Source organism: Lycorma delicatula, chromosome 2 (genome assembly GCF_047948215.1).
Source record: "Lycorma delicatula isolate Av1 chromosome 2, ASM4794821v1, whole genome shotgun sequence".
Lineage (NCBI taxonomy): Eukaryota > Metazoa > Arthropoda > Insecta > Hemiptera > Fulgoridae > Lycorma > Lycorma delicatula.
The window spans coordinates 106,463,059-106,477,947 of record NC_134456.1 but is presented as its reverse complement, the minus strand read 5'-3'; the positions used below and the strand labels follow the sequence as shown (position 1 = coordinate 106,477,947).

At 27.7% G+C, this 14,889-nt stretch overlaps 2 protein-coding genes across 2 annotated transcripts in view; one reads left to right on the top strand and one right to left on the bottom strand.

Moving 5' to 3' along the window:
* The window catches only part of LOC142320229 (uncharacterized), a 214,176-nt gene that overhangs the window by 49,678 nt on the left and 149,609 nt on the right, over window positions 1-14,889 (top strand). The window lies entirely within an intron of this gene.
* LOC142319070 (epidermal retinol dehydrogenase 2-like) overlaps window positions 1-14,889 on the bottom strand; it is a 119,246-nt gene that overhangs the window by 3,025 nt on the left and 101,332 nt on the right. The window contains exons 6-7 of the mRNA XM_075355932.1: window positions 7,439-7,553; window positions 4,287-4,406 (exon numbers count right to left, since the gene is read on the bottom strand). Coding sequence (XP_075212047.1) covers window positions 4,287-4,406; window positions 7,439-7,553 — 235 coding nt within the window. The remainder of the gene's footprint in view (window positions 1-4,286; window positions 4,407-7,438; window positions 7,554-14,889) is intronic.

Sequence of the window (14,889 nt, the reverse complement as noted above, 5' to 3'; positions counted from 1 at the left end):
GACCATGAGTCCAGATATTCAAGATTCAGTGTTCACTGTTGGGGAGAAGACAGTTCAAGAATGAACTTTCATTCCATTATAAATTAAAAGCTTCATATTCTGCCTCTTACAAAGATTTAAACATTTTCATTTTGGAGCATTTTGTTTTCCATTCTTTATACAACTATCCTTAAAAAAAGTAGGTTTTTTTGGTATTTTATTTACAGTGTATTATTTACAATAGATTACATTAACCTTTGAAAAATTTGTTAAATGATACACAGAGTAATCTATTATAATTAAAAAAAATGTATAAGATACTTCAAGTGATTTTTATACCAAATCCTAAGGTATATCTATTATTTTAAAATAATAATCGATATAATGTATGATACTTATGTATTCTTTACCTAGCTCTTGTAGGTATTTAAAAAAAAAACTGCTATCATTCTATTTAATAATATTTATTTCTATGGTAATTAAATATCAGATATATGGAGTAAAACTGTACCAAAGTTTAGTAATCTATGAAAATCCAGTTTATTAAACATGGTTTTGGTTGTTAGCAATTTAGGCTTATTGTAAATCACCCAGTTTTCACAATGCTACTATCTAGGATGTACCATTTGTTGTAAAAAAATCTGTAGTAAGGTAGTACTTTATTATCCAGGAGTCATATATCTTATTTTCATTATTATCTGAATTCTACACCCTCGTAATAGCTTCTAAATTAAAATAGAGTTAAGCAGTTAGCTTATCAAGTTGAATATAAACAATGACAATAAACTTATGGATTGTAACATTATGTAGTCTCTATTTCACAGTTCACACTTGTGTAATGTAAATTTAGATTATAACTACATATACTGACTACATAAAACAGAAATAACTGCAGTAGTTTCTTTAGTTTTAAAGCAAAAATAAAACAATATTTTTATATTAATGTTTTACATACATTCATAATTTTTACTCAATAATTTAAATAAATTGCTGCCATACACGGTTTCATATTTTAAAAAGTAGTGAAAAAATTATTCTTTAATAACCATCTTTTATTTTGGTTTTGGATGAGGATGATTTGACTTTTTTCATTAATAATATCAGCTGTTTGAGATTAATGCGTGGTAATAGACAATTGTCAGTTGTATTTAAAAGATGACATATATCACTCATTTTAGCAGTCATTGATAATGAGTGATCAATGATTGATTAGTCATCAACCATTGAGCTGCATTTCAGTCCCAGTTTCATTTAATTTACAAAAATACTAAATTTCTTTTTGAAAACTTTTTCTATTTTCTCGTATGAACATCCAAAAACAAATTTCTAGATTGTTCAAAATTCAACTTTGAAAGGGGTGAAGAAAGGTAAAAAAATGTTAAACAATGATTGCAAATTTTTTTCATCTCTGAATACACTAAACAGATATTCTGTAAAATTTGGCTTGCAAATTTTCTTCAAACAAATATCTAAAATTATTTTTGGGTTTTTTGAATTTCAATTTTTTAAGGAGTGTGATGGTATATGGAATCATGTACCAACACAGTCACTGCCACTGTTACTGAATCTGCGATGCAACTGGCTTCATCTACCTCCAGTTACTTGACTAAAACATATATAAAAAAAAGAAGAGAGAATCGAATTACAGTCACTTCCTAGTGGTGTTTGTTCATAAGAACTGGGAAAAATACATTTTCACCTGTTTGAAGGATGGATAACCAGCTAGGTACTATCTTTAAGATGGAGTCCAACTATTTTGAAACCTGCATCCTTCAGATCACTCAAAGTTTTGGGTTCTTTTCTGACCAAATTGTTGCAATGAAGAAATTACAGTACATGATATTTTTTTATAAATTGAACGGATTTACTTTTTATTTATAATTATTATTCTCACAAGCATGAGTCCAATGAACACAGAGCAGTCCAGGGGTAGAACCACCTGGCTACACAAATATCTCCTGACTGTTACAGGATACCTAACTAACCATATAGCACGGGATGAAGCCTAGATAGGAATGTCAGTATGCATACATATTAATTTATTTAGGTTAAACTTTTTATAGTCCATTTTTTTTTTCTCTGTACATAAATATATATATATATATATATATATATATATATATATATACAATATAATATTTTTTCAGCGTCCATAAAGTACAGAATTTGAGAAACACTCTTACCTTTAATTTTTTTACTTCATCAAAACACTTTCGGGAATAAGCCTATCCTCAGTGATATCTTTTATAAATTATTAAACTGTTTACAGTTTACTCAATAATTATATTAGCTTCTTAAATTTTGTAAAAATTGTATGTTTAAAATAAAAATATATTTAAAAAAATTTTTAAAAACATTTAAAATAAATTTAGAACAGGTATTTATTCAGTCAAGAATAACAAAGAATGAATAACGATTAATTTACCATATCTTATGTTTGTATACCAAATTAAACAAATAAATTTATTTAGAATGTCCCCATTAAATTCTGTTTGCAGATTTATAAGACTGAATTCATGTTTATATCTATATATATAAAGTTTTCTAAAATTTACAATTTTTTATTACTATTTACATCTTCAATATTTACTTTTTCAACTATTACCAAATTATCTTCTAAACTAGTTATATTATGATTATTTTTTATCAAATGGACAGCAACATTTGAGAAACCCATCTTTCTATTTTTAAATGATCTAAAATGTTCATTAAATCTATCTTTAAATGATTATTCGTTTTTCCAATATATATCTTTTCGCAATTGTTACATTTAATTTTATAAATACTGGAAGAATCATATTTATTTTTTACTTTTTCATTGTTATAAAATTTTAAAGGTTTTATTATGTGATTATCAGGTTTATAAGTAGGTTTATATTTTTTTTTATCATTGTACGCATCAATTAAGTTTTCTACAATTTTATTATATGTTTATGTAAAATACATAAACATTTTCACTGTTTTTATTGTCATTTATGGGTAATAGTAGAGTAATATTTATATTGTTGAAAAATTCTGAATTATATTTTTTATATACATTATAATCAATGACACATTTTTTATAGCCATATACTTTATACAATTTATTTTGTTATATAATTCCCAATTATCATTTATGTATTTTATTGCTTTCTTTATCATGTTCTTACAAATATTAACCTTTTGGGACCAAGGATGACTGGAATTCTTATTTATAATAATTTCATTTGAGGTAGGTTTTTATAAATTTCAGTTATTATTTGATTGTTTTTATTTATTTTAATATTTACATGTAAATAATTTATTTTCCTGTTATGTTCCATTCATATGTAAATTTTAAAGTTTTATAATAAGGATTCTAATTTAATTAAAATTACTTCATGTTCATTATTTGTAACTGGTTCATATATAGCTAAAATATCATCCACATATCTGACCCACAATAAAATTTTGTGTACGTAATTTATGCCATATACTATTCTATTTAAATCACATACATAACATTTTGAAAATCAACGATAAAATTTGTGAAAATAAACTGTATTGTGCTTGGAACTCTTGCTTCATTTTACCCAAATCTCACCAAGTTTACTCCATGAAATTGTATCGGGGAAGCTTGGTTATCACAAGTTTTATGCAAGGTGGGTGCCAAAGATCTAAGGCAGCAGAGATTTCTACACAGAAGAAATTGTAAAGCTTGTGCATCGTTATAATAAGTGCCTCAATTTAAATGGCGACTGTGTAGAATAATAGTTTAAGATTGTTCCTTTCAAATGTATATAATGAAATTTCTCTTTTTTATTTGGTTGGTTTTTTATTTCAAAACGTAAGTTACTTTCTGGACAGCCCTTGTACATTAAATATTAGTTTATCAAATTACGTTTTATTACGTGAAATCTTAATTATTTAATGATGAAAAAATGACACCAGAGTTGTTTAAATACAAATATTGTTCAAACAGCTCCACCTTCTTCTTTCAAAATGAGAAAAAAATTGGTGTTTTTCTTATTATCATAATATGGTTTTCTAAAGTTGTATTTAAACAAATGTGATGTAATTTTTTCACAATAAAATGCTTAATATTAAACCTAATAAATCAGAATTATGAATGATTACAGGAAAATTTGTTTGCCACCATTTATAAATCTGACTGACAATAATACTAAAACAGAAAGTTTGATACTGATATTCTATTAGTTTTAAATTTGCATTATCACATTTTTAGGGTATGATATAAGTATCATTACTGTTAGCTTTAAAAATTTATTTGTCAGAAATTAAGTAAAGTAAAAAATTATTTTTATTACATCTAAATTATTTTTACTTACTGAATTAATAATAGAGTGTAGTACATGTAGGCAGGCATGGTAATAGTTTTTCTGTTTTGTTTAATTCCATCAACTGCTGCAGCAGCCACTGATGTTGCAGTAATTTCAGGTAGTATTGAACTGAATTAATAAAAAAAAGAAAATAAATTAGAAATGATTTAGAAAATTGTTTTTAAATTATAAATTAATTTTAATAAAATTAATGTAGAGAAATAGATTATCAACTTTTTTATGTTAATTAGATCCAGCTGATTTGTAGAAGATTATTTCATTTTTCTTAAATCTTTAAAGTTTTCATCAATGCTGAAGGAAGTACAAAATTTAATTTTTATTTTAAAAAAAAAATCTAAAAAATCAACTTTCTTACTGAAAAATATAATTCTGTGTGAACTGAGCCATTTTTCTCTGCTGATGAACATTCTTGCATTTTTTCATTAATCCTTATAGAGAAGACTATAGAATTTATCATGAGGGTAGAATATTTTGTGTTACAGGAGTATACCCACAAGATCTATTTATATGCTCATTCAGTTAAACATAAATAAATGGTTATCTATTATTATCATCATAGACTTAGATATATGGATAAATGTTTATCTACCATCATAGATGATCTATGATTAAACATTATAATCTTAAACATATATGACAAAAATATTTGAATTTTTTACTTTTATTGGACTTTTTAACTGACTCTAAGAATAAGAGGAGGTTTGATTAAATCTGTAAACCAGTGATTCTCAACCTTTTTAGCTCCACAGACCCCCAAAAATGATATATATATATATATAAAAAATGAATATTTCACTAAATAGTTAAAACTATTTAGTTGAGCTGATAGTACAGGTATGAATATGCATATATGAAGTGTACAAACATGAGCAATTTACATGTTCCAACTTGATATGAACATGCTCCATGTAATTGGTCTGCTTCCATATCTGCTGTGAGAGGGTCATGTTCAAACATGTATATGATACGTTTGAACAAGTCATGCTCTCAGTAGTATGAAAGGATTATTAGTAAGGGATTGCAGAACATCAGTTTAATTCAAATGCAAAGTGTGTGTTGTGGTCTCTTATTTAAGTTTTTAAAAACGTAGTTTCATTGAAAATAATAATAATTGAAGTTTCGGGTTTTTAGTATGTGGTCAAATGGTGTAAAAGTTTATTTTTTTTCAGTTAGATTCTTATGCAAAATGGATAAATTTATGAAAAAATAAAGTGAGCCATCTACATCTAGTGAACTGATTGGTAAAAACACAAGACTGTACAATGACAGTTATTTAAATTATGGTTTTACCTCATTGGATGGAAAGCTACAGTGCATTGTTTGCTTTCAAGTCCTCTCCAATGAAAGCATGAAGTGATCGAAATTAATCCAGTATTTGGAAACTAAACATCTGGATCATAAAAGCAAACCCTTTGGAATTTTTCAAAAAAAAAGTTTCACATACTTTGAAAAATCAACAAGTTTCTATTTGTAAATCAACTCATACTAATAAACGTACGCTTGAAGCATCTTATCTCAGAGCATTAAGAGTAGCAAAGTTGTCCAAACCCTATACAATCGCAAAAAACTTCATATTATTTGCTGCAATTGATGTGGTCAGTGTTTTAACAGGCATAGAAGAAGCAGATAATTGTAAAAAATTCTGCTTTCTAATGACACAATATCAAGACGAATCAATGACATGACTGCTGATGTTTGCGATCCGATAATTCAGCAAGTGAGTTCAAGTGAATTTTTTAATATTTAATTTGACGAATCTCAGATCTACAGATCTGGCAGACATTTCTCAGTTCGTTTGTTTTGCGAGATATGAAATCAACAGGGTATGAATAGACTGTTTGCTAAACGATGCGATGAAATGAGCAAAAAGAAAAAAATTTCTTTTTTTCCATGGAGAAGGTTTTCGCAGGGGAAAGTGCTAATCCAGCAATTGGGATTGAAAAATGAATTAATAATATCTTTTCAGGATAAAAAAACACCATTCTCAATTTTTTTGACGTAATAATGAGAATATGTTGCTGTTGGATTACTTAGCTGGTCTATTTTTACATTTAAATGACTTCAATGTGAATTTACAAGTGGATGATAAAAACTCTAGACAAAATGTGATAGACAAAACTACCACAGTATTATAAGAATTAGGTATTCTAACTGATTTTTGTTCTTTGCCAAACAATATAAATTAAGGTGAATGTTTATTAAAAAAAGTTTTATTAATCTGTTCATTTTAATCTTTTATATGTATGAGTATAACTTTGATTGTAACCTGTAGGAAGAATTCAATTATTTGTGAGAATATCTTTTATCTGTAACTATGATTTAATAATACTATGGTGTCTTTTGAGTAATTACTGGTGTTAAAGTGTTATTGGTATGGATTGGCCTTAAAAATTTGATCTCTCATTTAGGAAGGCAAACACTAACTCTACGCCACTTCAACATTTCAGTATCATAAGAGTCCTTGGTACCTTTGTACCTCAGTAAATAGAGATAATAGCTGTCATACTATAGATTTTAGGTGTAATTCCAGGAGGATTTCATTTATAATTCATTAGGTTAAGATAAAAGTTTTGCACAAGTTAAATGTTCAACATCCGTGAATAAATATTTGTAAATAAATGTTCAACTTAATAATAATAAAATAAGTACTAATTTAAATTTTCTGATAAAATTATTTAAAAAAAGGATTCTATTCACTTAGTTTTATGGTTTGAATATCTTGATATTCAAATATCAAAGCAGAAAATAATGACAGAAACAGAAAAACTATTATTTTTCTAAATAGACAATCTCTTCTACTTTTTCATCTTGTTCTAATAATTAATTCTAAATAAATGTTCTATTGATGAATGAAAATTAAAGTTTTATATTATTTTTCTTTCATTTGTATTTTTTTCTCTTTTTGTTATTTATCAATATCTTCATGGTGAAAACTAAAATTTACATTCATTTATGACCTCTTCTGTATTAATTAGTGCCAGAATTACTGTAACATTTCTTGCAGAAACCAAACTTTATTTAAATTAATTTAGTTTTTTCACATTTTCATCATATATAACATTTTATACATTGCAATAAAAATTTGTAGATAAAGAAAATTAATGATAGATTTAAAAAAAAGTAAAATAATGAAAATTTACATTAAATCCCAGTGTTTGTATTTCTGTGGAGGACTGATGAAAAATGGATGAATTGTAGTTGTATGTACAAATGGATAATCAAATCGAAGCTCTTCACGTAAACATCCCATTAATCCTGAAAAAGAAAGTATTTAAATAAATATTTGTTTTAAATATAGCTTTATCAGTTGCATAACTGATTCACCTATAATCACATACTTTGTTACCCTTTTATTTTGTTATTATCTACCTTTTTTTATTAAAATGTTTTTTATAGATGTAAACATATTTACAAGCACAGAAAATATATGTATTTCCTATTATATAATTTTATAAGTAATGTATATTTTATGAATAAATTTAATTAATTAAAAAAATTAATAATTAATTTTAATAATAATAATAATTTTTACAAAGCTTCATGTTTATAATATATAATTATTATTATAAATAATTTCCTTTTTTTTATTTAGTATTGTGATCATGAAAAATTTTGGTTTTCAGATTTCAACGGAAATATCCATTTTGACCATCCCTAAATCCATTTTGACTAGTTTTGGCGTGACTCTGTATGTACATATTATGTATGTATGTATCTCACATAACTTAAAAACAATTACCTGTAGAATGTTGAAATTTTGGATTTAGAACTGCTGTAATATCTAGTTGTGCACCTCCCCTTTTGATTGCTTTTCCCCTTTTCATCAACTAGATCAAAAGTGTCCAAAAAAGCCCAAAATCAAAAAATTTGGATTTTGTACTTTTTCTTAACTGCAGTAATAAGCCCTCATTGAGAGCTTTTCAATGATATATCATAAGAAGTATTTATTTTCATTGGTTCCAGAGTTATAGCCAAATAAAATTTTAATTAATAAAATATTTTGTTCTTCCAAGGGGAAGGCACATCAGTTCAAATTCAACTTCATCTCCTTTTTTTTTTAGCAATATTCTTTTTTTAAATATATTGATTTATTAATAATTATTAACCTCTGATTGTAAAAAAAAATTAAAATAATAATTCAATAATAACAATAAAAAAAATGTATAAAAAAAATCAAAAGTTATTAGTGAATTAAAATTTTGTGTACTTTTGATTTTAATTCAAAAAGTTTTACAGAGGTTAATAATTATTAATAAATTAAACAAAAGTTAAAAAATATTTAAATATGAAATCGGATTTGAACCTATGTGACCATGGTTAGAGATCCGACACATCTCACTTACACCGAATAACTACTTGAGCTACATGAAACAAATTAATATTTAAACTAATATAAAATGCTGATATAGATACCACAAAAAAATGTGATGCAATGTGGTGTCCACCACAATGCAATTGTGTAATTAACCACTTTATTAAAGAATTGGAGGATCGTATCTCACTTTCAAATGAAATAAGTTTATATGAAGTAGGGCAAAAAATGTGTATATGTAGTTTAATAGGCATACAAGGAAGTCATATGGTTTCCACATCAGATTTTTCTAGTTCATTTTTAAAATAAAGACTTATTACTAGAACTTTAGCGATTTACCTTATTTCAACACTTACTGTAATACATATACTTCTCAAATGATTTTATTCTTAATCTTTCTGATTTTTCAGATCATATTTTGCTACAATGAATTCATGTATCATTTGCATTTTAGAAAGGACATACTGAGTTAACTGATCAACTCTTCTACCATTTGAAATTTATTTGTGTAGAACCCACTTTTACCTTCTCTGGTAGGTAGTTCAATTCCTTTGTTTAGTTAGATCATTTTGGTCTTACTTAAGACTCAGTGAGATGTATTTTGTTTTGAGTTCATTAAATAGTACATCCTGGCCGAGGCAAACTGGAATATGTCAAAAGCCGAGGTTTTGAATATGACTTCCAGTTAAGCCGATAAGGGCTTGGAACGGAGGGCTGGTGGAGGGTGACTTCCCCTATAAGGGTTAGGATATATGAAACACTGCTCAAGGCAAACAACCCAGCTCAAATGAAAGCTCTGGATTTCTTTCAGACATCAGTCACTTCCACAATGTGGTGGGATATTAGATCTTTAGCACAGAAGTTGAAGTTAAATGCAATCTTAGGATTGCATTTACAACATCAAAACCATTTAAAACACCATTGCATTGCATTTAGAACACCTAAACTTAAAACATCAAAATTACCTGTTAATTGAGGAGCAAAAGGAATTGTACAAAATGGAATAAAAAAATTTGTTCTATTTAAACACTTTTTTTTACAACAAACACTAAAGTTATTCTGTAATTTCTCAAGAACTTTGGCTCCACATAAAATCGCTTATATTCAAATAATATAGTTCCATAAACCTACTTGTTCCATTTCTCGTGTCATAATTAAATATTTTAAGTTGATTTTTGTCAATAATTTGTTATTTCTTTATGAATAAAGAAAATAAACTCTTTATTAATTTTAGGTATTTAAAAAATTGCCTACAGGTTTCATATTTCTATATCCTGACTATACATCTAATGGAGTTCTTTTAAACAGGCAAAAAATGTTTCTAAATTTTGTTTACATGAAGATACCTAAATCAAAATTGAGTATTATATATGAAAGATTATCATCATCTACTACAAATGCTCTTCTAATAGTTAGATCTCCAACTGTTATTATAACTATTCTGTGATTTTAAAGGATGTAGGTTTTTATTCAGTTATTTCTTAAATGTATTTGTTTTCTTATGCCAGTATTACTGGTATGCTTTCCTCTTAGGATATTCAGTTTCGTCAATGTTATAGAACTGGTTGACCTTAAACCAAACAAGAATAACTACTGGACAAGATGTTCTTATAACTTGTTGTACATAATATAATTTCAAGTATAAAAGAAATGTCTTTTTAGAATTATATGAACTTGGATTATGGTTAGAGAATATTTAAAAAAAAAATTAATCTATTTATTTTAAATTAGTCAAGTTTAAATTATATGCTGCATGGTTAGATGTAAAATGATCAGATAATGTAATATTATTCCATGACAGCACGCATTTTGTGCTAGTGAGTAAAGGTCATTCTCATTAAAAACTGATGGTTGTAAAATTGATTGACTGTTATTCTAAAAATCTACATTTAAAACAGTTTCCTGTTTATTTATTTAAAATTTTCATTACCAATATGCAGTCCATTAATTTTTCATAAATTTTTAATATTATTATGTATTTTTATTCAAGATTTATTACATTGTAATATGAATTGTTTTCATTTCTGTTTTAACTTGACCAAATATTTTCTAATTTTTAAACACTTTAATTCCATGAAGTATCCATGTTTCTTAAACAGAATTATAATAATGTCAAAATTACATAACACTTGAAAATTACACTTCAATTTATTTGACTAGTTTATCTTGTTGACTTCTATTGTATTAATTAGTAAATTACAACAGCAACAGGCATTATTTAACTTAGTGTTTAAATGTGAAAGGAGTTTAAAAATATGGCTTCAGTCATTGTCATTTACCATTCCTTTATGTATGTATGTTATTTCCATAATAATGATGATTACAGGTGGGTAATCAGACAAGAGTCATAAGTCATTCCCAAAAACTAATCTTAACCATTTTCAATCATTACAAATATCTCTTGTCATGACTTATTAAAGTACATGAGGAGTGGATAGTGTCCCTGTTACATTCTTTTTGACTCAATATATATTGTTGCATATGAGCAAGTCAAACTCACTAAAATAATTCAATAGATAAACACCTAAACAATAAAATTCAACACTTCAGGTAGCACATTATTATTTTCAGAGAAAGAAATTCTCACTCATCATTTTTGTACATCAATTACTTTTTAAGCATCACTGTCATAAAAAAGACTCAGAAGATAGTGTAGCATAAAGCAACAAACTAATATACTGTTTCTGTAGTGAAATAATGTATTTTATTATATAACTAACTAACATATAATATACTACTGTATCACATCATATCCTTTAAAGTAGTGTTCAAAATGTTATGGAACCCTAAGGTGTTAAGAGATGTATTATATTATGGTTCCAAAATACATCATGTTTGTTTATGTATTTAATATTTTTTTATAAATACTATGAAATAATATATATTTAAATCAAAACGCATAGCAATAGAATCATTGTAATAAGGATAAAATCAAAACCTAAACCGACAACGATTGTTAACGTCTATATGCCTACAAGCGCCCATGATGATGATGAGGTAGTGTGTATACGAAGAGATTGATGAAGCAATTAAATACGTAAAAGGAGATGAAAGATTAAAGATTAATAATAGTTGGAGATTGGAATGCAATCATTGGAAAAGGCAAGGAAGGAAATATAGTGGGTGAATACGGGCTGGGCAAAAGGAATGAAAGAGGGGACCGACTTATAGAGTTTTGCACGAAGTATAATTTAGTAATTGCCAACACCCAATTTAAAAATCATAATAGAAGAATATACACTTGGAAAAAGCCAGGCGATACTGCAAGGTATCAGATAGATTATATCATGGTTAAGCAAAGATTTAGAAATCAACTCGTTGACTGCAAAACTTACCCTGTAGCAGACATTGATAGCGACCATAATTTGGTGATAATGAAATGTAGATTGGGGTTTAAAACCTGAAGAAAAGGTGTCAGATGAATCGGTGGAATTTAGAGAAGCTTGAAGAAGAGGAGGTAAAGAAGATTTTTGAGGAGGACATCGCAAGAGGTCTGAGTAAAAAAGATAAGGTAGAAAATGTAGAAGAAGAATGGGAGAATGTTAAAAAGGAAATTCTTAAATCAGCACAAGCAAACTTAGGCGGAATAAAGAGAACTGGTAGAAAACCTTGGGTTTGAGACGATATATTGCAGCTGATGGATGAACGTAGAAAATATAAGAATGCTAGTGATGAAGAAAGTAAAAGGAACTATCGGCAATTAAGAAATGCTATAAACAGGAAGTGCAAACTGGCGAAAGAAGAGTGGATTAAAGAAAAGTGTTCAGAAGTGGAAAGAGAAATGAACATTGGTAAAATAGACGGAGCATACAGGAAAGTTAAGGAAAATTTTGGGGTACATAAATTGAAATCTAATAATGTGTTAAACAAAGATGATACACCAATATATAATACGAAAGGTAAAGTCGATAGATGGGTGGAATATATTGAAGAATTATACGGAGGAAATGAATTAGAAAATGGTGTTATAGAGGAAGAAGAGGAAGTTGAGGAGGATGAAATGGGAGAAACAATACTGAGATCTGAATTTAAGAGAGCATTAAAAGATTTAAATGGCAGAAAGGCAAAAAGTATAGGGACAAGGGAAGCAATTTTAGGCCTCAGATTAATAGTAGAAGGAAGATTAAAGAAAAACAAACCAACATACTTGGCGTTTATAGACCTTCTCTTCTTCTTCTTCTTTTTCCTGTTTAGCCTCCGGTAACTACCGTTTAGATAATTCTTCAGAGGATGAATGAGGATGATATGTATGAGTGTAAATGAAGTGTTAGTCTTGTACATTCTCAGTTCAACCATTCCTGAGATGTGTGGTTAACTGAAACCCAACCACCAAAGAACACCGGTATCCACGATCTAGTATTCAAATCCATGTAAAAATATCTGGCTTTACTAGGACTTGAACGCTGTAACCCTCGACTTCCAAATCAGCTGATTTGGGAAGATGCGTTAACCACTAGACCAACCCGGTGGGTTGGCGTTTATAGACCTAGAAAAGGCTTTTGATAACGTAGACTGGAATAAAATGTTCAGCATTTTAAAAAAATTAGGGTTCAAATACAGAGATAGAAGAACAATTGCTAACATGTACAGGAACCAAACAGCAACAATAACAATTGAAGAACATAAGAAAGAAGCCCTAATAAGAAAGGGAGTCCGACAAGGATGTTCCCTATCTCCGTTACTTTTTAATCTTTACATGGAACTAGCAGTTAATTATGTTAAAGAACAATTTAGATTCGGAGTAACAGTACAAGGTGAAAAGATAAAGATGCTACGATTTGCTGATGATATAGTAATTCTAGCCGAGAATAAAAAGGATTTAGAAGAAACAATGAACGGCATAGATGAAGTCCTACGCAAGAACTATCGCATGAAAATAAACAAGAAGAAAACAAAAGTAATGAAATGTAGTAAAAATAACAAAGATGGACCGCTGAATGTGAAAATAGGAGGAGAAAAGATTATGGAGGTAGAAAAGTTTTGTTATTTGGGAAGTAGAATTACTGAAGATGGACGAAGCAGGAGCGGTATAAAATGCCGAATAGCACAAGCGAAACTTTAGTCAAAAATATAATTTGTTTACATCAAAAATTAATTTAAATGTCCAGAAAAGATTTTTTAAAGTGTATGTTTGGAGTGTCGCTTTATATGGAAGTGAAACTTGGACGATCGGAGTATCTGAGAAGAAAAGATTAGAAGCTTTTGAAATGTGGTGCTATAGGAGAATGTTAAAAATCAGATGGGTGGATAAAGTGACAAATGAAGAGGTATTGCGACAAATAGATGAAGAAAGAAGCATTTGGAAAAATATAGTTAAAAGACGAGACAGACTTATAGGCCACATACTAAGGCATCCTGGAATAGTCGCTTTAATATTGGAAGGACTGGTAGAAGGAAAAAACTGTGTAGGCAGGCCACATTTGGAATATGTAAAACAAATTGTTAGGGATGTAGGATGTAGAGGGTCTACTCAAATGAAATGACTAGCACTAGATACGGAATCTTGGAGAGCTGCATCAAACCAGGCAAATGATTGAAGACAAAAAAAATATATATATTTAAAAAAATATATACATTTGACTCCACTAACTACGGTGGTACTATTAATATTTAAAAGCATACAGTGAAAGTTTATCCTATTGTTTAAAACCTTTATGATTCATTGGAATTGGTGTATTAAACATTGCTTCAATTTTTGCAATTTAATTTTTACTTTACTCCCTTCAATTTTAATTTCAAAGAATGTTTCAAGATATTGAACTGTTTATAAATATTATATATATTTTCCCTTTTCTATGCACTTAGTCCATACTGTGAATAATTCTTCTCATAGAGATAAAAAATTTACTAGATTACCTCAGATATTACTATTCTAAAATATATAGGTATATGAAAAAAGAGATAAATAAAACTTCAATGGAGGGTGCTGCAATCAATGTTAAGGTCCAAGAATATAAGAAAAGCTTCCCTTTGGAAGAGTGACAGCATACTCTGTTCTACTTTTATTAAAGTAGAAGTAGTAAATCTAACATTCAATAAAAATTGGCTCTATTTTCAGTTACATAAGCTTTCTTCTTTCTCAATTATTTACACATTTCTTTAGCTAAAAACCTGCTTATATGTAACTATATTATGCTACTTACCTTTATAACAGAGCATGTTTATTTTATTTAAAATTTATCAGTATTTTTTTTTCAAATAATTTAAAGATATTTATTTATGATAGTAAGTAAATTGTCTTATTATTTTATATTATATTATATTAGAGATTCTGCTAAC